The sequence below is a fragment of the Monodelphis domestica genome, chromosome 6 (assembly GCF_027887165.1).
Source record: "Monodelphis domestica isolate mMonDom1 chromosome 6, mMonDom1.pri, whole genome shotgun sequence".
NCBI lineage: Eukaryota > Metazoa > Chordata > Mammalia > Didelphimorphia > Didelphidae > Monodelphis > Monodelphis domestica.
In genome coordinates this window covers 91,046,619-91,065,923 of record NC_077232.1, presented here as the reverse complement: position 1 = coordinate 91,065,923, position 19,305 = coordinate 91,046,619, and the positions used below count along the sequence as shown (strand labels likewise).

General features: G+C 37.9%; 1 protein-coding gene across 3 annotated transcripts in view; it reads right to left on the bottom strand.

The window, feature by feature from the left end:
* The window catches only part of STX18 (syntaxin 18), a 175,799-nt gene that overhangs the window by 64,944 nt on the left and 91,550 nt on the right, over nucleotides 1–19,305 (bottom strand). For all 3 annotated transcript variants that reach the window (XM_001364320.4, XM_056802416.1, XM_007496742.3), the window contains exon 2: nucleotides 12,803–12,870. In XM_001364320.4, the coding sequence (XP_001364357.4) occupies nucleotides 12,803–12,870 (68 nt within the window). The remainder of the gene's footprint in view (nucleotides 1–12,802; nucleotides 12,871–19,305) is intronic.

Sequence of the window (19,305 nt, the reverse complement as noted above, 5' to 3'; positions counted from 1 at the left end):
TTGATGAAATTTTAGTGATTTCTTCTGTAATTGTTTTCTGAGGGTTCACAGCAGCAGCAATTGAGGCAAGAAGAAAAGTTCTAGGATAAGAACCTCGTGGAAATTGGAGTTGGAATGATGGAAATAACAATGTGTTGAGAAGTATGGAGATCTGACTTTTCCACTTGTTAACTCTATAATTGCAGACAAGTCACAATTTCTCTGAGCCTTAGTTTTGCTCATCTGGAACATGAGTTCAATACTTGTATGAACTACTTCACGAGGTTGTAAAAAGTGTTTTTAGAAATAAAAGTTGTTATAATTACTATTCTCTAAGTAGGGGAAGCAATAAAGAAGTTAAAAAAAAGATGCCTATTTCAAATATGATGTATAACCCAGAAGACCTATAAATTATTAATCACAAAAATTCTATAGCTGATCTTAGCTGCATGATATATTTTATTATCCTGTATGCTTTGAATTAATTGACATTCAGGGTCTGTGTGTTAATTTGACAGACTCAATTGCTAAGCTCCCACTTGAGCTATAACAACATATTACCTTATTTAACTGAAAATAATAAACTTTCTTATTCCTACCAGTCATAATCAAAACTAAGATGACAGTTAATTTTGTGGAGCTGATACTGCTTACTTCTAGAGAAAGTTAAGGAAGAGGCACATTAATTATCAGAGAAATTAGTTTAAGGTGAAATTATCCTGAGATTAATTTAAGTCATATACACTGCATACAATTTTCTTAGTGAAATATAATAATAATAATAAAAAGAAAAGGTCAGCGAAGTATAAAATCTACAGGCCCCAAAGTCTGGTGGGGTGGAAAGAAGAGTGGAGAGTACAGGACGAAACTGGGCTACATTTATTAGTCATATATGGCTGGAATGTAACATATTCAAAAGAATGTAAAGTAAAACTGGAAAGGTACATAATTGAAACCATGTTATAGAGGAACTTAGTTGCCAGGCTTAGGGATCCACATCCTTTACTATAGGCAGTAAGAGGGTCTTTTAAAGTTTGTCTAATGATCTCTCTCAAAAATGCACTGGGGACCTGGCTGGTATACTAATTTGAAAGAGACAGGAAGGCCAGAATGAATCCTTAAGACTGACTGCACTTTGTGACAAGAAGGGAGACACCAACTGTCCTCGAGTACTTTGTCTGAATCTCTCCTTTTCCCTACCTCATTCTACTATGCATGATGAAACAAGCAAAACGTCTATTTAGGCAGCCCTTTAAGGTTTCCAAACACTTTCTTCACAATTAGTTTATTTTAAACTTTTTGTTCCTTTAAGGAGCTATATTAATTGTCTTCTTTATATTCACAATCTGAGTCATACACTAGACACTTACATATCTGAGGGGCCATGATTTATGAATCAGCATTTGCTGATTTTCAAAGAGTTAATGCTCACAGTATATAATAGTGGGCTCTCAGCAGCTGGCTGGAACTGGTTCTAGTATAGCCCTGGAGTTAAGGGTCTTGACCAAAGGTGTGAACAGCCAGCAAATACTGGAGGCTTGGTTTGAATTCAAGTCTTCCAAGCTCTAAGTTCAATACTATCCACTTAGTTACAACAGGGTAGATCTAGTCTATGATCCTCCCTGTAACTATACTGGAAGATACAGCTGCAATTGAGAATAACTGACTAAATCTTTATCATAATGATTCAATATATAAATATATATGCAGTTTTGCAGAAAATAAGTTTAAAACCAGATATTTCACATACATTGTGAAATAAGGAAAGAAATGGCTACTATCATTTAAAAAATTATTTCCACATAATTTCTAGTTTTTATTTTGGGGTTAAGAGAATTACTATTACAACCAACAAATTTAAAAACTCAATATTTTAATGCTCTCCCCCCACAAATACACAGAGCCACCTGGAGTCCAATTGCTATTTCAGATTGATAAAAATACTTATTTTCTGGTTTTGTGGAACAAAGAATAACAATATTCACTTTTTAATTATATAACTGGATAAATAAGGGTATGAGTTCAATTATTTATCATTTAGTTTAGACAGAGAAAACTGTAAGTGCTATGTTATAATTTGGCACTGCATTCCTTTTCTTTGGCTAAGTATGTACATGATATGTTTATAGTCTTGTAGGCTGCTAAAGCATCTCTACTACCTTTGCATGTTGAAGGAACCTGCTATATTTAGATTATGATCTTATTTTATTATTTACTTATTCTTAAACCCTTACCTTCTGTCTTAGTATCAATTCTTTTTTTTTTTTTAATATAAACACAGAATCAATACTGTGTATTGGTTCCAAGGCAAAAGAGAGGTAAGGGCTAGGCAATGGGGGTTAAGGGACTTGTTCGGGGTCACATAGCTAGGAAGTGTTAGGGGCCAAATTTGAACCCAGGACCTCCTATCTCTGGGCTGTCTTAAGTTCTAAGACAGAAGAGTAGCAAGGGCTAAGCAACTGGGATTAAATGACTGACTATCTATCTATCTATCTATCTATCTATCTATCTATCTATCTATCTATCTATCTATCCATCCATATATCCATCTATCTCAAAGTTTATTTTATTTTTAAAATGCTTATCTTCTGTCTTAGAATCAATACTGTGTACTGGCTCCAAGGCAGAAGAGCAGTAAGGGCTAGGCAATGGGGGTTAAGTGACTTGCCCAGGGTCACAAAGCTAGGAAGGGTCTGAGGTCAAATTTGAACCCAGGACCTTCTGTTTCTAGGCCTGGCTCTTAATCCAGTGAGACACTCAGCTGCCAACTGTAATGGGGAAAGTTAAGGCTTCTGGGAGAAGGTTATAATATAGTAATGGTTACAAATGTGGCTACAAGATTTATATAATATTAACAATGGCCGCCAAGGAATTTACTTATGAAATTCCTAAAATGAAACACTCAAGTCAGAATGAGGTTTATGGAGGTTTAATCACACTGGGAGTAGGGAAAAGGTTAGGGAGAGAAGGAGAGAAGAGAAAAGGGAAAGAGGCTACTCAACCTCTGACCAAGGCAGAGGGAGTTTAGGCCTAAAGGCCCAGGTGGAAAGAACCAGTCCTTAACTCACGTGACCGATCTGAAGGAAAGCTGTCTGCGGGCGTCCTCTCTCTCCAAGCTCCTAACACCAACTCCCCCTAGCTCTCTCCACAGGAAGTTCCGCCAATCTCAGAGGCTGTTCCCTACCTCTCTTCCTGTGTCTCACAAATCCAATGGTTGGCTCTAGCTTGGCTTAGGACAGCCCAGGTGGGCAGTTAATTATTTCTGATTAGTCATTGACTAGCGCATGCCCGTGTAGGTGGGTGTGCACAATTTTTGGGTGCTAGACCAAGATGGAGACTTTTAAAATTCACAATCCCCCCTGATGATGATTGGGAGACTAGTCTCCCCAATTGATCACTAAACATAAGCATACTGCACCCCAAAAATTTCTAACTATAAGTGTATACAAATTTTTTCCACTAAGAGGACAATTATAATAGTTGTAAATATGGGGAAATAGAGGAGAGAGAGAAAGACAGCAAACCAATGTTTTGCTGGGCGCATTGACAAAAGCCAATTAGGGGGCAGTCCCCTTTGGCATAAGAGTGTACATTCAAAAAAATGTTCAATCAACCACACCCCAAGGTTCATTCTGGATCTTCCTGTAGTGAAAAGGTTTAGATATCTTTCTGCAAACAGTTCATTCTCTGGATTCAGTTAGTTAGCAAGCTTCTTCTCTGAAGATTTATCTCGAACAAAATTTAAATCTTGGATTTGATGAAATACAATCCCCCCTGAAGAAAGTGTTGAAAAAACACTGAGTCCAGCTGAGGATTCAAGTTTCAGTTGTGGGGGTGTGTGAGTTAATTCAAAAGAAAAACAAAACGATATGAAAATAAAATCAAAATCAAAAGAAGAAAAAGGGAAAAAATTAAGGGAAAAAAATATAAACCCTTTATATATGCATATTTATATTAAAGAATTCAAAATCAGTATCAAAAAGCAAAAAAATCTATGTATACAAAATTTGAGAAAGCAAGAATAAAAAAAAATTTTTTTTTTTCCACAGGCCCCTGTATTAGGGTCCAGTTAAGTAATTTCTAATCCCACAAGTCTGTAGGACAGAATGTAGCATAATTTTACTTCCCCATTTGCAGCCAAGGCTACAGGAAGTTGCCATACTATAGGAGAGAAAAAAGAGGACCAGATTTTTATTTTATATCTAGGGAAGTGTTATTCCCTCGTCTGATTTTACCTTCGTTCTCAGGGATGGATGGAGCCAGGATGGTAGCCAACCTTAGGTACTTGTCTGTAGGTATTTTCACGAAGAGTGTGGATACAGGGAAGGCCTACATCTTAACGTCTGTCAAGTGTCGCAACCCCGAGTCTCACACTAGGTTCAAGTCCTTAGTATTGGCTTAGAAATGCATTAAGTCTTCCTGGATTGGTCTTTGATTTTTAGACCTGTGAGCTCTTTTGGCATTATCCAGGTTATCTCTGTGCTCCTTGTTTGATCTCGTTCCTAGAATCAGACACAAACACTAATCATAGTCCCACAACAATTATCAATAAATGGCAGGTTCCCATAGTCTAAAGCTGTTTGGGTGCGTATTAGTAATAACAGCAAGTATATATATTTAAACTAATATTGTAGAATAAAAATTAATATTGATCATATGTACCTAAAGTACATAGAAATGAGAAAAAGGGAAAAAATAAAATAATGTAAAAATAATAATAATAAAATAAGGAAAAGAGAAAAAAAAGGAAAAAAGGAAAAAAATTAAATTTAGGAATTCAATGTGTCAAAAGCAGAATAAAACAGTTCCACTTGTCAATGTATAGTTATCTCCAATGCATGTATAGGATACAGTCAATCAGTCTCAACAGAAGATGCTCTCTTTACATGAGAACAGTGAATCCAAGAGTCCTTTTCTCCAACCTTTATAGATGTTGGAGTAGTTAACAATATTTGGAATGGTCCTTCCCATGAAGGTTCAGTTGCTCCAGTACGCTTGAAATTCTTAATATACACGTTGTCTCCTGGGTTCAGGTCGTGAAGGGAGAAGTCTAGTGGTCCAGCTTGTACTGCAGCTCCGGATTCATGTAGCTCACACAGTTTGTGCTGTAATTCCTGTATATAGGAAGCAATAGTAGTATCTCCCCCTAATAGCGATGTATAAGCCGGGGAGAAAGGCTTAGCCTGTATAGGCGGATGTCCAAAAAGCATCTCAAATGGTGAAATATGTAAGTCTCCTCTAGGCCTGCTTCTAAGATAAAATAGGGCCAAAGGGAGAATTTCAGGCCATTTTAAATGGGTCTCAGTGCATAATTTTCCAATCATAGTTTTAAGTTCTTTGTTCATCCTCTCAACTTGGCCTGAACTCTGGGGATGATATGGAACATGGAATTTGGGAGTTATCCCCAAGCAAGAATATATCTGGTTTAAGACAGAATCGGTAAAATGACTCCCCCTATCGGAATCAATATGTGCTGGTAGGCCAAAGCGAGGAATAATTTCTTTTAAAAGCACCTTAGCAACAAAAGCTGCTGTGGCTCGGGCTGTAGGAAATGCTTCCGGCCATCTGGTCAGTTGGTCTACTATGACCAAACAAAATTTATATTGTCCAGCCTTTGGCATCATTATAAAATCTATCTGCAGGTGCTCAAAAGGTGTGTAAGCCAGAGGACGTCCACCAAAGGCTTTACCACGAAAGGCATGTTGGTTATATGCCTGGCAGGTAGGGCAGGATGAACACACTTTAGAGGCTATGGTAGTTATACCAGGGGCTATCCATACTCTCTTAACAGAGTCCACGATGCCCTGGGTACCAAAATGACCATTTTTATGAATAGATTGGCAAATTTGGTTATAGACACTTCTAGGGAGCAGGGGTTTTCCTTCAGATGACACCCATACTCCATTAATTTGTTTTGCTTTAAATTTTTGTTTCCATTTTTCCACTTCCTTTTCATTATAGGAGAGTGATAAATTTAAATTATCAGTGGTTGTTAATGTTAAAATTAATCCAGGTCCTTCTATGGCTGCTAGTTTTGCAGCGGCATCTGCTCGGTCATTTCCTCTAGAGACAGGGTCTGAGCCTCCTGTATGGGCAGAGCAATGAACTACAGCTAGGGCTTTAGGCAGTTTGAGAGCAGAAAGAACTTCATTAATAATTTCTGCATTAGCTATGGATTTTCCAGCTGAGGTTAAAAATCCTCTCTGGAGCCATAGCATCCCGACTGAGTGACAAATGCCAAAAGCATATCTAGAATCCGTATAAATTGTTGCCTTTTTATCCTTGGCAATTATACAGGCATGTTTCAGAGCTATGAGCTCTGCTCCTTGAGCGCTAATGTTAGAAGGTAGTGAAGCTGACCATTCAGTGGCAAATTCTGAGACTACGGCAGCTCCAGTGTAACGTATGCCATCCCTCATAAAAGAGGAACCATCGGTAAATAAAATCAGATCTGCATTGTCTAAGGGAGTGTCCAAGAGATTATCTCGAGGCTTTTCTGCCATGGACACTAATGTTTCACAGTTATGTAGTGGTTCTCCTGAAGTAGGTAAATCTGGAAGCAAGGTGGCAGGGTTAAGAGTTGAACAGCGTTTCAAGGTAATATTTTCACTATTTAATAAGGTTATTTCATACCTTGTAATTCTCTGATCCGAGAATGCCTGTGTTCTATGTTTTACCAATAATGCTTCAATCTCATGTGGGCACATTATTGTTAATGGACATCCCAATACTAAATCAACAGTTTTTGTTACTAGTAAGGCTGTAGCAGCTACTCCTCTAAGGCATGGTGGTGCTCCTGCTGCTACTGGGTCTAGTTGGGCAGAATAATAGGCAATTGGGCGCTGAGAAGGTCCCAAAGTCTGAGTTAAAACGCCTGAGGCTACTCCTCTTCGCTCATGTACATATAAAGTAAATGGCTTGTTGTAATTTGGGATGCCTAGAGCAGGGGCAGATAAGATAGCCTTTTTTAGCTCTGATAGAGCTGACAGGTGTTCAGGCTCTAATTTGAGGGGTTCAGGGACTACATCCCTTGTTAGTGCTATAAGAGGTTTAGTAATTTCCCCATAACAAGGAATCCATTGTCTGCAAAACCCTGTTGCTCCCAGAATTGCTCTTAACTGTTTTTTAGTAGTAGGAGCACTCAATTTTTGAATATTCTCAATTCGCTTGGGAGAAATAGAGCGGGCACCAGCTGTCAGAATGAACCCCAAATATTCTACTTTGGGGAGACACCACTGAACTTTGTCCTTCGAGATCTTATGACCTCTTTTGTGCAATTCCAAAAGAAGGTGTTTGCTATCTTCTTGACATGTTTTTGCATCTGTTGAAGCCAAGAGTAGATCATCTACATATTTGATTAATTTGCTATTTTTAAATGTTATATTGTCTGTGTCTTGGCTCAAAATTTGCTCAAATAAGCTTGGACTTTCGACATAACCCTGTGGCAGCCGACACCAGGTATATTGTGAGCCCTTCCAGGTGAAAGCAAAAATATGTCTGGAGTTTTCATGTATTGGTATTGAAAAAAAGGCTGAACACAAGTCTACTACTGTAAAGTATGTAGCTGTGCTAGGAATAGATGAAATAATAGTATGTATGTTAGAAACTACGGAGTGTCTCTTTATAACGTGATTATTTACTGCCCTTAGGTCCTGTATAAATCTATAGATGTGCTTGCCATCGGGCCCTTTTTTTGGTTTTTTAATTGGTAGGATGGGCGTGTTGTATTCAGATTTGCAAGGGATTATTATTCCCTGTTCTATTAATGAGTTAATAACTGGTGTAATACCCTCAATTGCCTCCTTTGAGAGGGGATACTGAGGGATAGAAGGAGGTGGGCTAGATTTAGTTTTTATCTGCACAGGAACAGCAGATTTAAGCAAGCCTACATCAGAAGAAGATGTGGCCCAAAGAGACTCAGGTATATCTTTAGGTATTTCAAAAATGGAAGGCTCTTTTGCATCCTGGTTTTCCGAGAGAAGTACAGGGAGTAATTTTAAAGATTCCTCTGGTACTTCTAATGATAATGAGCCATCTGGGGAGCAGGTTATTGTGGCTCTGAGTTTGCATAGAAGGTCCCTCCCCAGCAAATTTAAAGGGGAGTCAGGCATCAAAAGGAAAGAGTGTTGTACCTCTAGGGGTCCTACAGACACCATTCTAGGAGGAAGTCTTTTAACTCTTTGGGTTATTCCTGATACTCCCATTACATTCTCTGAGCCAATAGAATAACATTGTAAATCAGGTTTTCTCTTCAATACAGACCAGGAAGCTCCGGTGTCTAATAGACAATCATAATAGGTGTTACCCACCTTTAAGGTAACATGGGGTTCATTAGTATGGGGAGGGCAGTGGATAGGGACAACGGGTAGTAGGACATCAGGGTCCGGGAAATCAAAGGTTGTATCCTCTGATTCCTGTGCCCTAGCCCCCCCCGGGCACCATCATTGTGTTTGGGATATTCCTTGGGCACCCCCCTGAAGGGCACCTCTCTGAGAGTCATTAGTACCTCGAGTAATTTTTGGACGAGCGCCATTTCTCATATATTGTTGAGTATTATCATTAAAATTTTCTTCAATTTGAGCATTGTCATTAATTTCCCAATTCCTATTTCTATAATTCTGGTTTCTAAAGTTCTTATTTCTATATTCATTATAGTTATTATTTCTAAAACTATTATTAAACTGTGTATTCCTTCCAAACATCTTAAGAAAGGTTCTACATTCCATCATTTTGTGGCCCTTCTTCTCACAGAAGTGGCAAGTAATGGATTGATAATTGGATTTCTGGAGAGGGGCAATTGTCGTTGGTTCATTACCCTGCCCACTTTCTAATTTAGTTATCCTATCTATTAAATATCTCATTTTTTTCTTCATTTCCTCCATGTCATCATCATTTTCTTTCTCCTTTTCTTCGTTTCCCTTTAAAACATATATAGCTGTTTTTCGCAATTCTTCAAGGTCCATATCTGACCATCTTGGGCATTGTGTTTTGAAATAATTTTTAATTGCTTTGCAAGAATTGTTTACAAAGATTCTTCTAGCTTGTCTTATACTACTCTCTTTAGTTAAGTCCCAATCTAAGTATCTGTCCCCAAACTCGATAATTCTGTCCATAAATCTGGAGGGTGTTTCATTTTCCTTTTGCTTAATTTTTTCCAGTTCCATCCACTTATCTGTACTGTCCGCACATTCCTTCATGGACGTGAGGATGGCCTCTCTACAACGGTATAGTTGTAGATAATCCTCAGGATTGTTATAGTCCCATTCGGGATCCTGAGATGGCCAATGTGCTGCATTACGCCCCCTGGTTTTGTTGACATGAGCAATTATTTTATTTTTTTCACGTTCACTTAAAAAAGCCTGGAGTAAGCTCTCAACGTCCTTGTAAGACGGATTATACTGAAAAAATATGTCTCCCATCTTTTTTGTTACTAGAAAAGGATCTTGTTCATATGTGGGAATATTTCGTGTAAATTCATTTATTTCTTGGGGAGTAAACGGTATCCTATGTCTTAAAGTCACCACATCCCCATTTCGTCCTATTTCAGGTACTTCTCTTAGAGGAAACAGGCCTCTAGTTGGATTTTGCACCTGTGGGTCAGTTTGACAAGGACAGGTTTTTCTAGGGGGACAAGATCTCTCTTGCATTGGAATTTGGTTTTCTGTAGGAGAAGGAACATGAGAATCTGGGATTGCCGGGGAAGGGTTTTGGGGATTAAATTCAGACAAGATTTGCACTACACGAGAGAAGCAGTCTGTTAACTTGGCTATAGGAAAGGTATTTTCCATCTCTATTTCAGGGAAGGAAATTTCCTCATTCAAAGGTTCAGAAACAGGTCTATTTCTGGTAGAGTGGTTGTTTGTCAATTGATCCTGTAAGAAACTTTTTAGATCTTCTAATTGGGCTTGCATTTTATCCTCAATTTTTCCTATTTTATCTTCCATATTTCCCATTTTATCCTCAATATTTCCTATTTTATTCTCAATATTTCCTATTTTATCCTCAATTTTTTCTATTTTATTCTCAATATTTCCTATTTTATCCTCAATTTTTTCTATTGTATCCTCAATTTTTTCTATTTTATCCTCAACATTTTCTATTTTATCCTCAATATTTTCTATTTTATCCTCATTTTGCTTTATTTCCTCCTCATTTTGTTTTATTTTCTCCTCATTTTGTTTTATTTTCTCCTCATTTTGTTTTATTTTATCCTCAATTTGTTTTATTTTTTCATCTCTAAATATAGTATTGAGGAGTACAAAAATGACAGTACCTATTAATATAAAAATTTGGAGGTATCCTTCATTCCTCAATGCCCCTACTTCTTCAGCTGCCTTATAATTGTCAAAGGATATAGTACTCATTTTTATATGTATATTTTGTAATTTCACAAAGCAAGTGGGGAGCAGGGCAAAGCAACAAACTTTCCACAGGCTTTTTCTTTTTACAATAGGTGGCTCTGAGTCTACAACCCTATACAGGCTAAGGGCCTATTGTATTGTAAATTCTCCTTCTTTACAAAGTGTATGTGGGTGGGTCCCAGCAATCTTCTTTGGCCCTCAGGCTAAAGCCGCTATGACCATGTGCTATCTTCCTTGAGCAAAGCCCACTTAAATTTTTAAGACTAGAAAGGCCAGGAAACAGAAAAAAAAATGGGTTTTAAGTTAGCTCCCTAGCTGTATTCAGCTGTTTTTTGCGGGCTAGGAGCTCCTAAGAGCTCCTTCTCCTGAGGTTCCTCCTTGCTTAGTTGATTAGGTAAGCCTGGCCTGCCTCTCTCTACTGAGCCACCTCCTTAAAGTAAAAGGAGACAGAAATGAGAGACAAAGAGGAGAAGGAAAAAAAAAATCCTGTTGACCCCAATTTAACTTAAGGGGTAAAGGGAAAAGAGAAAAGGTGTTTTATACTCACCTGTTCTGGCAGCTGTGTCTTTAAGCCAAGGTATTTGGTAACAGGACTGAGGGAGTGAGCAATAAGTGGGTTGAAAAGGCAAGAAAATTCAGGAAATTTATTGAGGTTCTAGAAACCTTCCAAGCACTAAGGCAGGGCCAAGAGCCAGAGGGGGTAGCCGGGGTGGGATTTCTCCCAGGTGATAGTAAGGAGATCAGAAGACTGATAAGGTTCTTTTTCCCGTAGTGGTTAGCCAAACTGTAATGGGGAAAGTTAAGGCTTCTGGGAGAAGGTTATAATATAGTAATGGTTACAAATGTGGCTACAAGATTTATATAATATTAACAATGGCCGCCAAGGAATTTACTTATGAAATTCCTAAAATGAAACACTCAAGTCAGAATGAGGTTTATGGAGGTTTAATCACACTGGGAGTAGGGAAAAGGTTAGGGAGAGAAGGAGAGAAGAGAAAAGGGAAAGAGGCTACTCAACCTCTGACCAAGGCAGAGGGAGTTTAGGCCTAAAGGCCCAGGTGGAAAGAACCAGTCCTTAACTCACGTGACCGATCTGAAGGAAAGCTGTCTGCGGGCGTCCTCTCTCTCCAAGCTCCTAACACCAACTCCCCCTAGCTCTCTCCACAGGAAGTTCCGCCAATCTCAGAGGCTGTTCCCTACCTCTCTTCCTGTGTCTCACAAATCCAATGGTTGGCTCTAGCTTGGCTTAGGACAGCCCAGGTGGGCAGTTAATTATTTCTGATTAGTCATTGACTAGCGCATGCCCGTGTAGGTGGGTGTGCACAATTTTTGGGTGCTAGACCAAGATGGAGACTTTTAAAATTCACACCAACAAATTTTATTTTAGCAAGCACCTAAGTTAATTTCTCACTTCTGAGGATTACTTATACTATAACTCTGCACACATCACTTATAGTCCTGAAAACCAATTTTCTCACCTCTAAAAATGATTACAATGTGGTTGCTATAAAGGAAGCATTTTGGAAATCTTAATGGGCTACCTAAAGAAAAGTGACATAAGGTGGTGCAGGAAAGGAAAGAGCATAATAACTACAATTAGAAGAGATCTGGGCTTCAAACTCACAAGGGCCAAAATTTACTAGCTGAGAGAGATAAGTTTATTCACCCCTCTGTGCCTTGGCTGAACTTTGTGTAATATAAGAATAAAAATATATAAGCAACTGACTTCCCAGTGTTATTGTGAGAAACGTGTTTAATACTATATAAGTGAAAACTATATTGCTTTCATTGATGACAGTCAACAAATATTTATTAAGAACTTACAGCAATTTTTAGAAGAAGAAATCAAAGCTATAGAATTATGAAAAAATGCTGTAAATCACTACTGATTAGAGAAATGCAAATTAAAATGGTTCTGAGATACCTACTTCACATGTTGGTAGAGTTGTGAATTGATCTAATAATTATATCCAAATGTCTATAAAAATGTATGCTCAAAAATTATCAAAAAGTGAAAGTTAAAAATTGCTTTAACATGTAATTGAGAAACATTTTTTAAAACTGATGACAAACCTAAAAAATTTGGCAAATTTTGACCAATTTGGTTGGAGAGTTTGTAGGTTAAACTCCTCCATAAAGACTATATAATTGTTCAGAACTATAATCTCCATCTGAAATAAATTCCTGGACTCTCAATAAAAATATTTCCCTCTTCTTTTTAAAAATAAACTCCTCCAAAGCAATGGTACACTGACTCCCTTTGTGGATACCATTTCTAGGTATTTTTCAGCAGCTGCTAAGGAAAGAAATGTTCTGTTCTATAAAATGTTTTCAGGTAGGAATAATTTTAACATTGATGATCCATTTTTTAAAAGTCAGGACCAAATAAAAGTTCAACAATAATTCTACCTTTGGAAATATGCTAATATTTAGAGAAGTGATACTGGAAAATAGCCACTTACCTATAAGCATTAATGTAATCTTTCCTGTGTTCCAGAAGAAAGTCTCTCAACTTCCCAATATGGGAAATCTAGAAGGGAAAAAAAAAAAAGACATACTGTTTTACTCTAAAGTAAATTTTGAATTAATTTATCTGTCACTCTTTCTAAAATGTACCAAGAGTTTCCATTTCTGTCCAGCTTCCAAAAGGTATATACATGAAGTTGTTACTCTATGTAACAGGCTACAATGTTAGGAGTTCAGTTCATTAAACTGAAATTTTTGGAGAACTTTGCTTGAGTTAACCCATTCCCTTTTTTTTTTAACCTCCTTTGGTATCCAACTTTTCTGACTCTTGGCTTGTTCTCTCTATACCCACCAATTCACTACTCTCTACTATGTTTTATCATATGATTTAATTCAATTCAGCTCAAACTCTGAAAAAGTCACTAAGTTGAGTTGATTTTACTCACTATAAATTCCTTGTGCATAATATCCTGTAAATCTTGCTTTCTCATTACTTTTCACCTTGCTCATAATTAATAGCATCCCAGTCCATTTCTCAACCTATAGTTTCTCCCTCTTCAAAAGAGCTTCCATACACTGTTGTGTAATCTTTATGCAGAGAGATCTGGTTAAGTTATTGATCTGCTCAAAATTCTTTGGTAGTTTCCTACTGCAAAGCAGGTAAAGTCCAAACTAACATTCAGAGCTCCCAGAAGCTGATGCTACTTTACCTTTATAAGCCTGCTCCTTGTTGCTTTATATTCTTTGTTCAAGTGAAACTAGACTACTCTGTATCTCCCAAACACACTATCTTTTCCTACCTATGTTCCTTGCTAATTTTCCAAATACCTGGAATGTCTACATTTGACCTGGTTAATTCCAAACTATTCTTAAATGCCTAACTCAAAGAGAAGCTCTTCTGTGAAGCGTTCCCCAATCACTTTAGTCAGCAATGAGTTCATGTAGTACTTTGTTTTCAATCCTGTATTGTATTTATTTAGTCTTACCATGGTTATATTGAGGCAGGGACTGTATCTTAGGTAAACTTTTATCTCCCTATTACCTAGCATGGTGGTCTGTGTACAGTAAGTACTAAGTACATGTTTGTTGAGTTGAAAGGCATAAAAATGAAAAAATGGCAAAGTCCCTGCCTTCTAAGATATGGGTGAGACGTCCCAAATTATTGTAACAAGATGGGAAAGGCAATAGGAGACATCAGAAAGTTTGGGAGCTTGAAGGGAAAGATCTCTTCTAAATGGGGATAGGAAGAAATCATTTGCTGCTTTTAGTGGTTTTTCTGGATAGTAATGCATACCCTCCCAAGTCCAGAAACCACAAAATTGCTTCAAATCAATTGTCCAGTGCATTATTCTACATATGCACATATATAATTTACCAATTTCCCACATAAGACATCTTCCCTTGCTACCTGTCATGTGCTCTAGGATCACAGAATCAAAAAGCTGAGCAGTCAGAGAGCTAGCTAGTTTAAGTTTCTCTTTTTCAAAGCAACATTCAAATGATACCTTGCATCAAGTCCTGATCCTTCTAGTGAGAAGTTCCTTTTTGCTTCATCTAATCTCATAGCACTTCCTATTCCTCTAATGCAGTTATTCATGATGCTACCTACTGGTAACTTGGGGGTCACTATACCACTCATAGCACCGGGCCAGGAGTCAGGAATTCCTGAGTTCAAATCCAGTCTCAAGACACTTACTAGGCATGTGACCTCAGGCAACTCATTTAACTTCTAACTTGCCTCAGAAGTGCTTCATCTGTAAAACAGGGATAATAACAGCAGTTTGCTCCCAAGGCTATTATGAGAATCAAACGAGATAATATTTATAAAGTGTTTAGTACAATAACTGACACATAGTAAATGTTATATAAATATTAGCTATTAGCAGCAGCATTATCAAATTGTAATTAGAACAGTATTTTCTTTTGCACTTGCCAAATCATTCCTACTAGGCTCTAAGCCTGCAAGTCACTTTGGTGGTTGTTTAACTGTTTTTCAGTTATGTTCAACTCTTTGTGACCCTATTTGGAGTTTTCCTGGCAAAGATACTAAAGTGTTTGCCATTTCCTTCTCTAGCTCATTTTATAGGTGAGGAAACTGAAGCCAACAGGGTGACTTGTCAAGGGTCACATGGCTAATTAAGTGTATGAGGCTGAATTTGAACTCAGGAAGATGAGTCTTGACTACATGCCTGCATTCTATACACTGTGTCAACTAGCTGCTCTTTGCATGATTAAGTTAACGCTATCAAAATGTTAAATCCTGTTGCCTTCTTAGGCTTATCATGTAATAGGTACAGTTCTGTCTTAGAATCAATACTGAGTATCAGCTCCAAAACAAAAGAGCAGTAAGGACTAGGATCCAGGGTCACTTGGCTAAAAAATGTCTGAGGCCAAATTTGAACCTCAAACCTCCTGTCTACAGGCCTGACTATCTACTGAGCCACTCACCTGCCCCAACAGATATATTTCTTCATGATTAATCAATAGTCATGGATAAGATAATAATGACACAAAGGTCCACAAGGAGTTGTATTAAAAACATACAACTCAAGTTCATCATAGAATAAAAGTTTGACAACTGATAAACAAATTAAAAAATAAAAATTAATAGATGGAGAGGGCAGGAGTTGGCAAATGACAGTAAAAGCCCCAGTTAAGACACGGAAGGGGGTGATACTATCAATGCTGCTATTTCCCTGATGGGAATCTCAATGGGAATTTGAAGATCTCTTCCAGATGAAGTTTCAAAATCTTCCCCAAAAGATATAGGATCCTGTTCTATTGAGTGGAGAACACTCCTTAGTAAAGTATCAGAGGCCAAAGATACCCCCCCCCAAAAATTCTAATGATCCTGAGGTTATAGAAACTGAAGTCTGATAACACACATGCATAAAGGACTTCATTATGTGAAATCTATTGGAACTCTGAGCACTGTCACATTTCATCAGAGAAGCCTGTTCTTATAATCTGGGTGATATATTTTTTGCCTGTAAGATCACTACCTCAGTTGTATAGAGAAGCCTTACATTAATTCATTGTGGTTATGGAAATTTAAGAGTTTTGAGAAGACTGGCTGACTTAGAGAAGGGTCAGAGCAAAATAAAGAAAAGAGATTCTTTTATTTATGGATTAAAGCCTAATAATCTTAAATAGATGTATGTTATATTCCAAAAAATGCTTCATTTCAGATGAGTAAACTCATATTTGGCTCCTCATTAATATGAAGTATTCAATTTTAATCATATTTTGGGATGTAATCTAAAGAAACCACTTAACATCAGTAAGTTACACCTAAAATATAGGGTCTAGAAAGATCTATTTTTCGGTACCAACCTGGAAGGGACCTTAAATAGTAAACAACCCATAGCTCTCTTGACCCTGCAACAATACAATTTCTCACCTGAGGAAGTCAGAGTAAGTGTTTTGCTGAAGGTGCACTGGGAGCATCCAGTCTTCTAATACCTCATCAGCCACACTTGGTAAGTGGCTAATTAACATCAGTCAAGATAAAAGCTCTCTTAAAAGTTTTCCCTCTAAGAACAAGGTTTGAGACTTAATGAAGTTGTCTTGAAAGAAACACTGCTCTGCTCTCACGCAGAAAATAGTGACTTTAAGTAAGGCTAGACAGGGGGACAATTAAAAGACTAAGCAGATATAGCAGAATGGGGAGGAAAACCTCCCAGCTATCATTCAGATTTAAAAGCTGACTTTGTAGAAGTATAAAACTTACTCGACTTAGTCACTGCAAAATCATGTTCATACTGAAATGAGTATGTAAGAAGCTCTTTAAATAGATTTACATAAAAAGAATGACAAAACTTCAGAGTTGGAAGAATTCTATTAATAGCAACAACCGACACATTTCCTTCTTTTAAGGTTTGCAAAATACCTTATATGATGTGTGTGTGTGTATGTGGTATATATACACATTGCAACTTGTGTATATACTCATACACACACACATATTCACCTGATCCTCATAACTTCCCTGTGATATAGGTAAAGGAATTAACCCCATCTTACCAATGGGCAAACTGAGACTCAGAAAGGTGAAATGACTTGACCACTGTCACCAAGCTATTAAATGCCAGTCAGGAAATGGACGTAGGTCTCTCCTGACTAAAAGTCTAGCTGTCACACCTCTTAATTCTATGGATAAGACCAATAAATTAAATGAACTGTCCAAGATTACAGTACCAGGATTAGTGGCAGAACCCATATTTATGTCAAGCAGTTTTGAAATAATACATTTTCTACTGATATTTCTTTCATTTTAATAGGCACTATCTTTTTAATTGTAGTTCTGTAATTAGAAACTCATAAGAAAAGTAAGAACATTTGTGGTAACTGAGAAATCTCTAAATTAGTAAAATTATAAAAAATTAGTAAAATTAAAAATATGAATCTAGATTCTTACATTCAGGAAAGACTAAGTATTTCCCAGGTGAGGCACCCATGAGGCTTAAATTGACCAAAAGAAAAAATATATAGAGGCAGAATTGAGTTCAGTGTGAAATCTCAACAAGCAGTGACTACCATCATAGCACAATCAACTTGCATTTATTAAGTATCTTCTATGTGCCAGGCACAGTGCTAGGTGCCCGGATACAAATGTGAATTTTAAAATCTCCATCTTGCTTGGTCTAGCACCCAAAATTGTGCACACCCACACTACATGGGCATGTGCTAGTCAATGACAAATCAGAAATAACTAACTGCCCACCTGGGCTGTCCTAAGCCAAGCTTGAGCCACCATTGGCACTTGTGAGGCACAGGAAGTGAAGTAGGGAACAGCCTCTGGAATTCGCTCACTTCTTGTGGACAGAGCTTGATGCCAGTTCGTGCTAGGAATTGGAGTAGAGAGGAGGCCTGCAGACAGCTTTCCTTCAGATTGGTCACATCAGTCAAGGACTGATTCTCCTTTCTACCTTGGCCTTAGGGCCTAATCCACCTCTGGCTCAGTCAGAAGGTTGAGTTAACTCTTTTCCCTTTCCTCCTCTCTCCTTTATTCCCTGTCCTGTTTCCTTACTCCCATTGTGATTAAACCACCATAAACTCCATTCTGACTTGAGTGTTTTATTTTAGGAATTTCACAAGTAAATTCCTTGGCGACCATAAATTAATATTATAACAATCTTTAAAGGTGATCTGAAACAATTCCTATTTGTAAGGAGCTTATAGTCCAACAAAGGGGACAATGAAAAAATAAAAGTGCATAAAGAATAAAGAGAACAAATACAAATACATAGGAGTTAAATGTGAGGGTCTTTGAGAGGAAGGGAGTTAACAAGACCTAGAAAGGTTTCAATGCTTGAAATGCATTGCAGAAAAAGGGATTCTGTGCAGAGGTTATAGGGAATGCATTCCACACATGGACACATTCCATACATGACAATGCAAAGGCATGAAGCCAAAACACAAGAGTGTCAGGTGTGAGGTACAAAGAGAAGGCCAGTTTGGTGAAACTGAGGAGTGTAGAGGTGAAGTAATATACAGATAGCTTAAGGTAGTGAAGAGCTTTAAAAGTTAAATAGAAGGGTTTCTATTTTATCCTAGAGGCAAGATGGAGCCACTAAAGTTTACTGAGTAGGACAGTGCCATGGGGTCAGATCTTTGATTAAGAAAAATCATTTTGGCAGCACTGTGGAGAACAGAGTGGCATAAGTAGAGACCTGAGAGGGAAATCAACAAGGAGACTTTTGAAGTAATCTTGTTGAGAGGTGATAAGGACCTGAATTAAGCTGGTAGCTGTGTGAGTAGTGAGAAGGGTATATAATCCAAGAAGTGCTGAGGATGTTTGAATCTTTTTTTAAGATTAATTCAGCTTTGGGATTTTTCTCCTTGGAGATACATCTGTTTTATTGGTGGTTGCATGTCTCCTTCTATCATCCCCAATTAGAGTACAATTCCTCCTTACTTCCATAACACTTTAACAAAGGTTTATTTTGTCCTAACAGAACAAGAATTTGCAACAAGTTCCAGTGACTTGCCAGTGCCTCATTTTGTTCCAAAAAAGAACCTGAATGAAGAGTACTACCCTTTGTGATAAGAGACATGAAGAAAGAAAGGTTTTTGCAGGACAAGCCAAGATGCAAGAGTCAAAGCTGGGGACCTGTCTGTCAATCAAGAAGAAGGTTCCAAATAGAATGTTCCCAGGAGGAGAGGCAGTTGAGCTGGCTAGGGTGAGAAACTTGGGACTTTGTCTCTGTCTCTCTGGCTCTAGAGAGTTGAGGCTGGCTGAGGACCCTTGTGGGGCTGGCTTGGTTTTTGGGGCTCTCTGACCACGGGAGAAACCTCTGCGCTCCTCTGAGATTTGACTGGCCAAGAGTTGGAGGAAAGCCAAGGTGAAGGAGAGACTTTTCTTGATGGCTGACTATTGGGGGGGAAGCAGCAAAACTGATCTTATCAACTTCTGTCACAAACTGAAGGACCCATGAGGGGGGCTTCTGGGTTTAAGCTGAGAGACCTTGCTGACTTTGGGAAGAAGAAAGAAGATTGT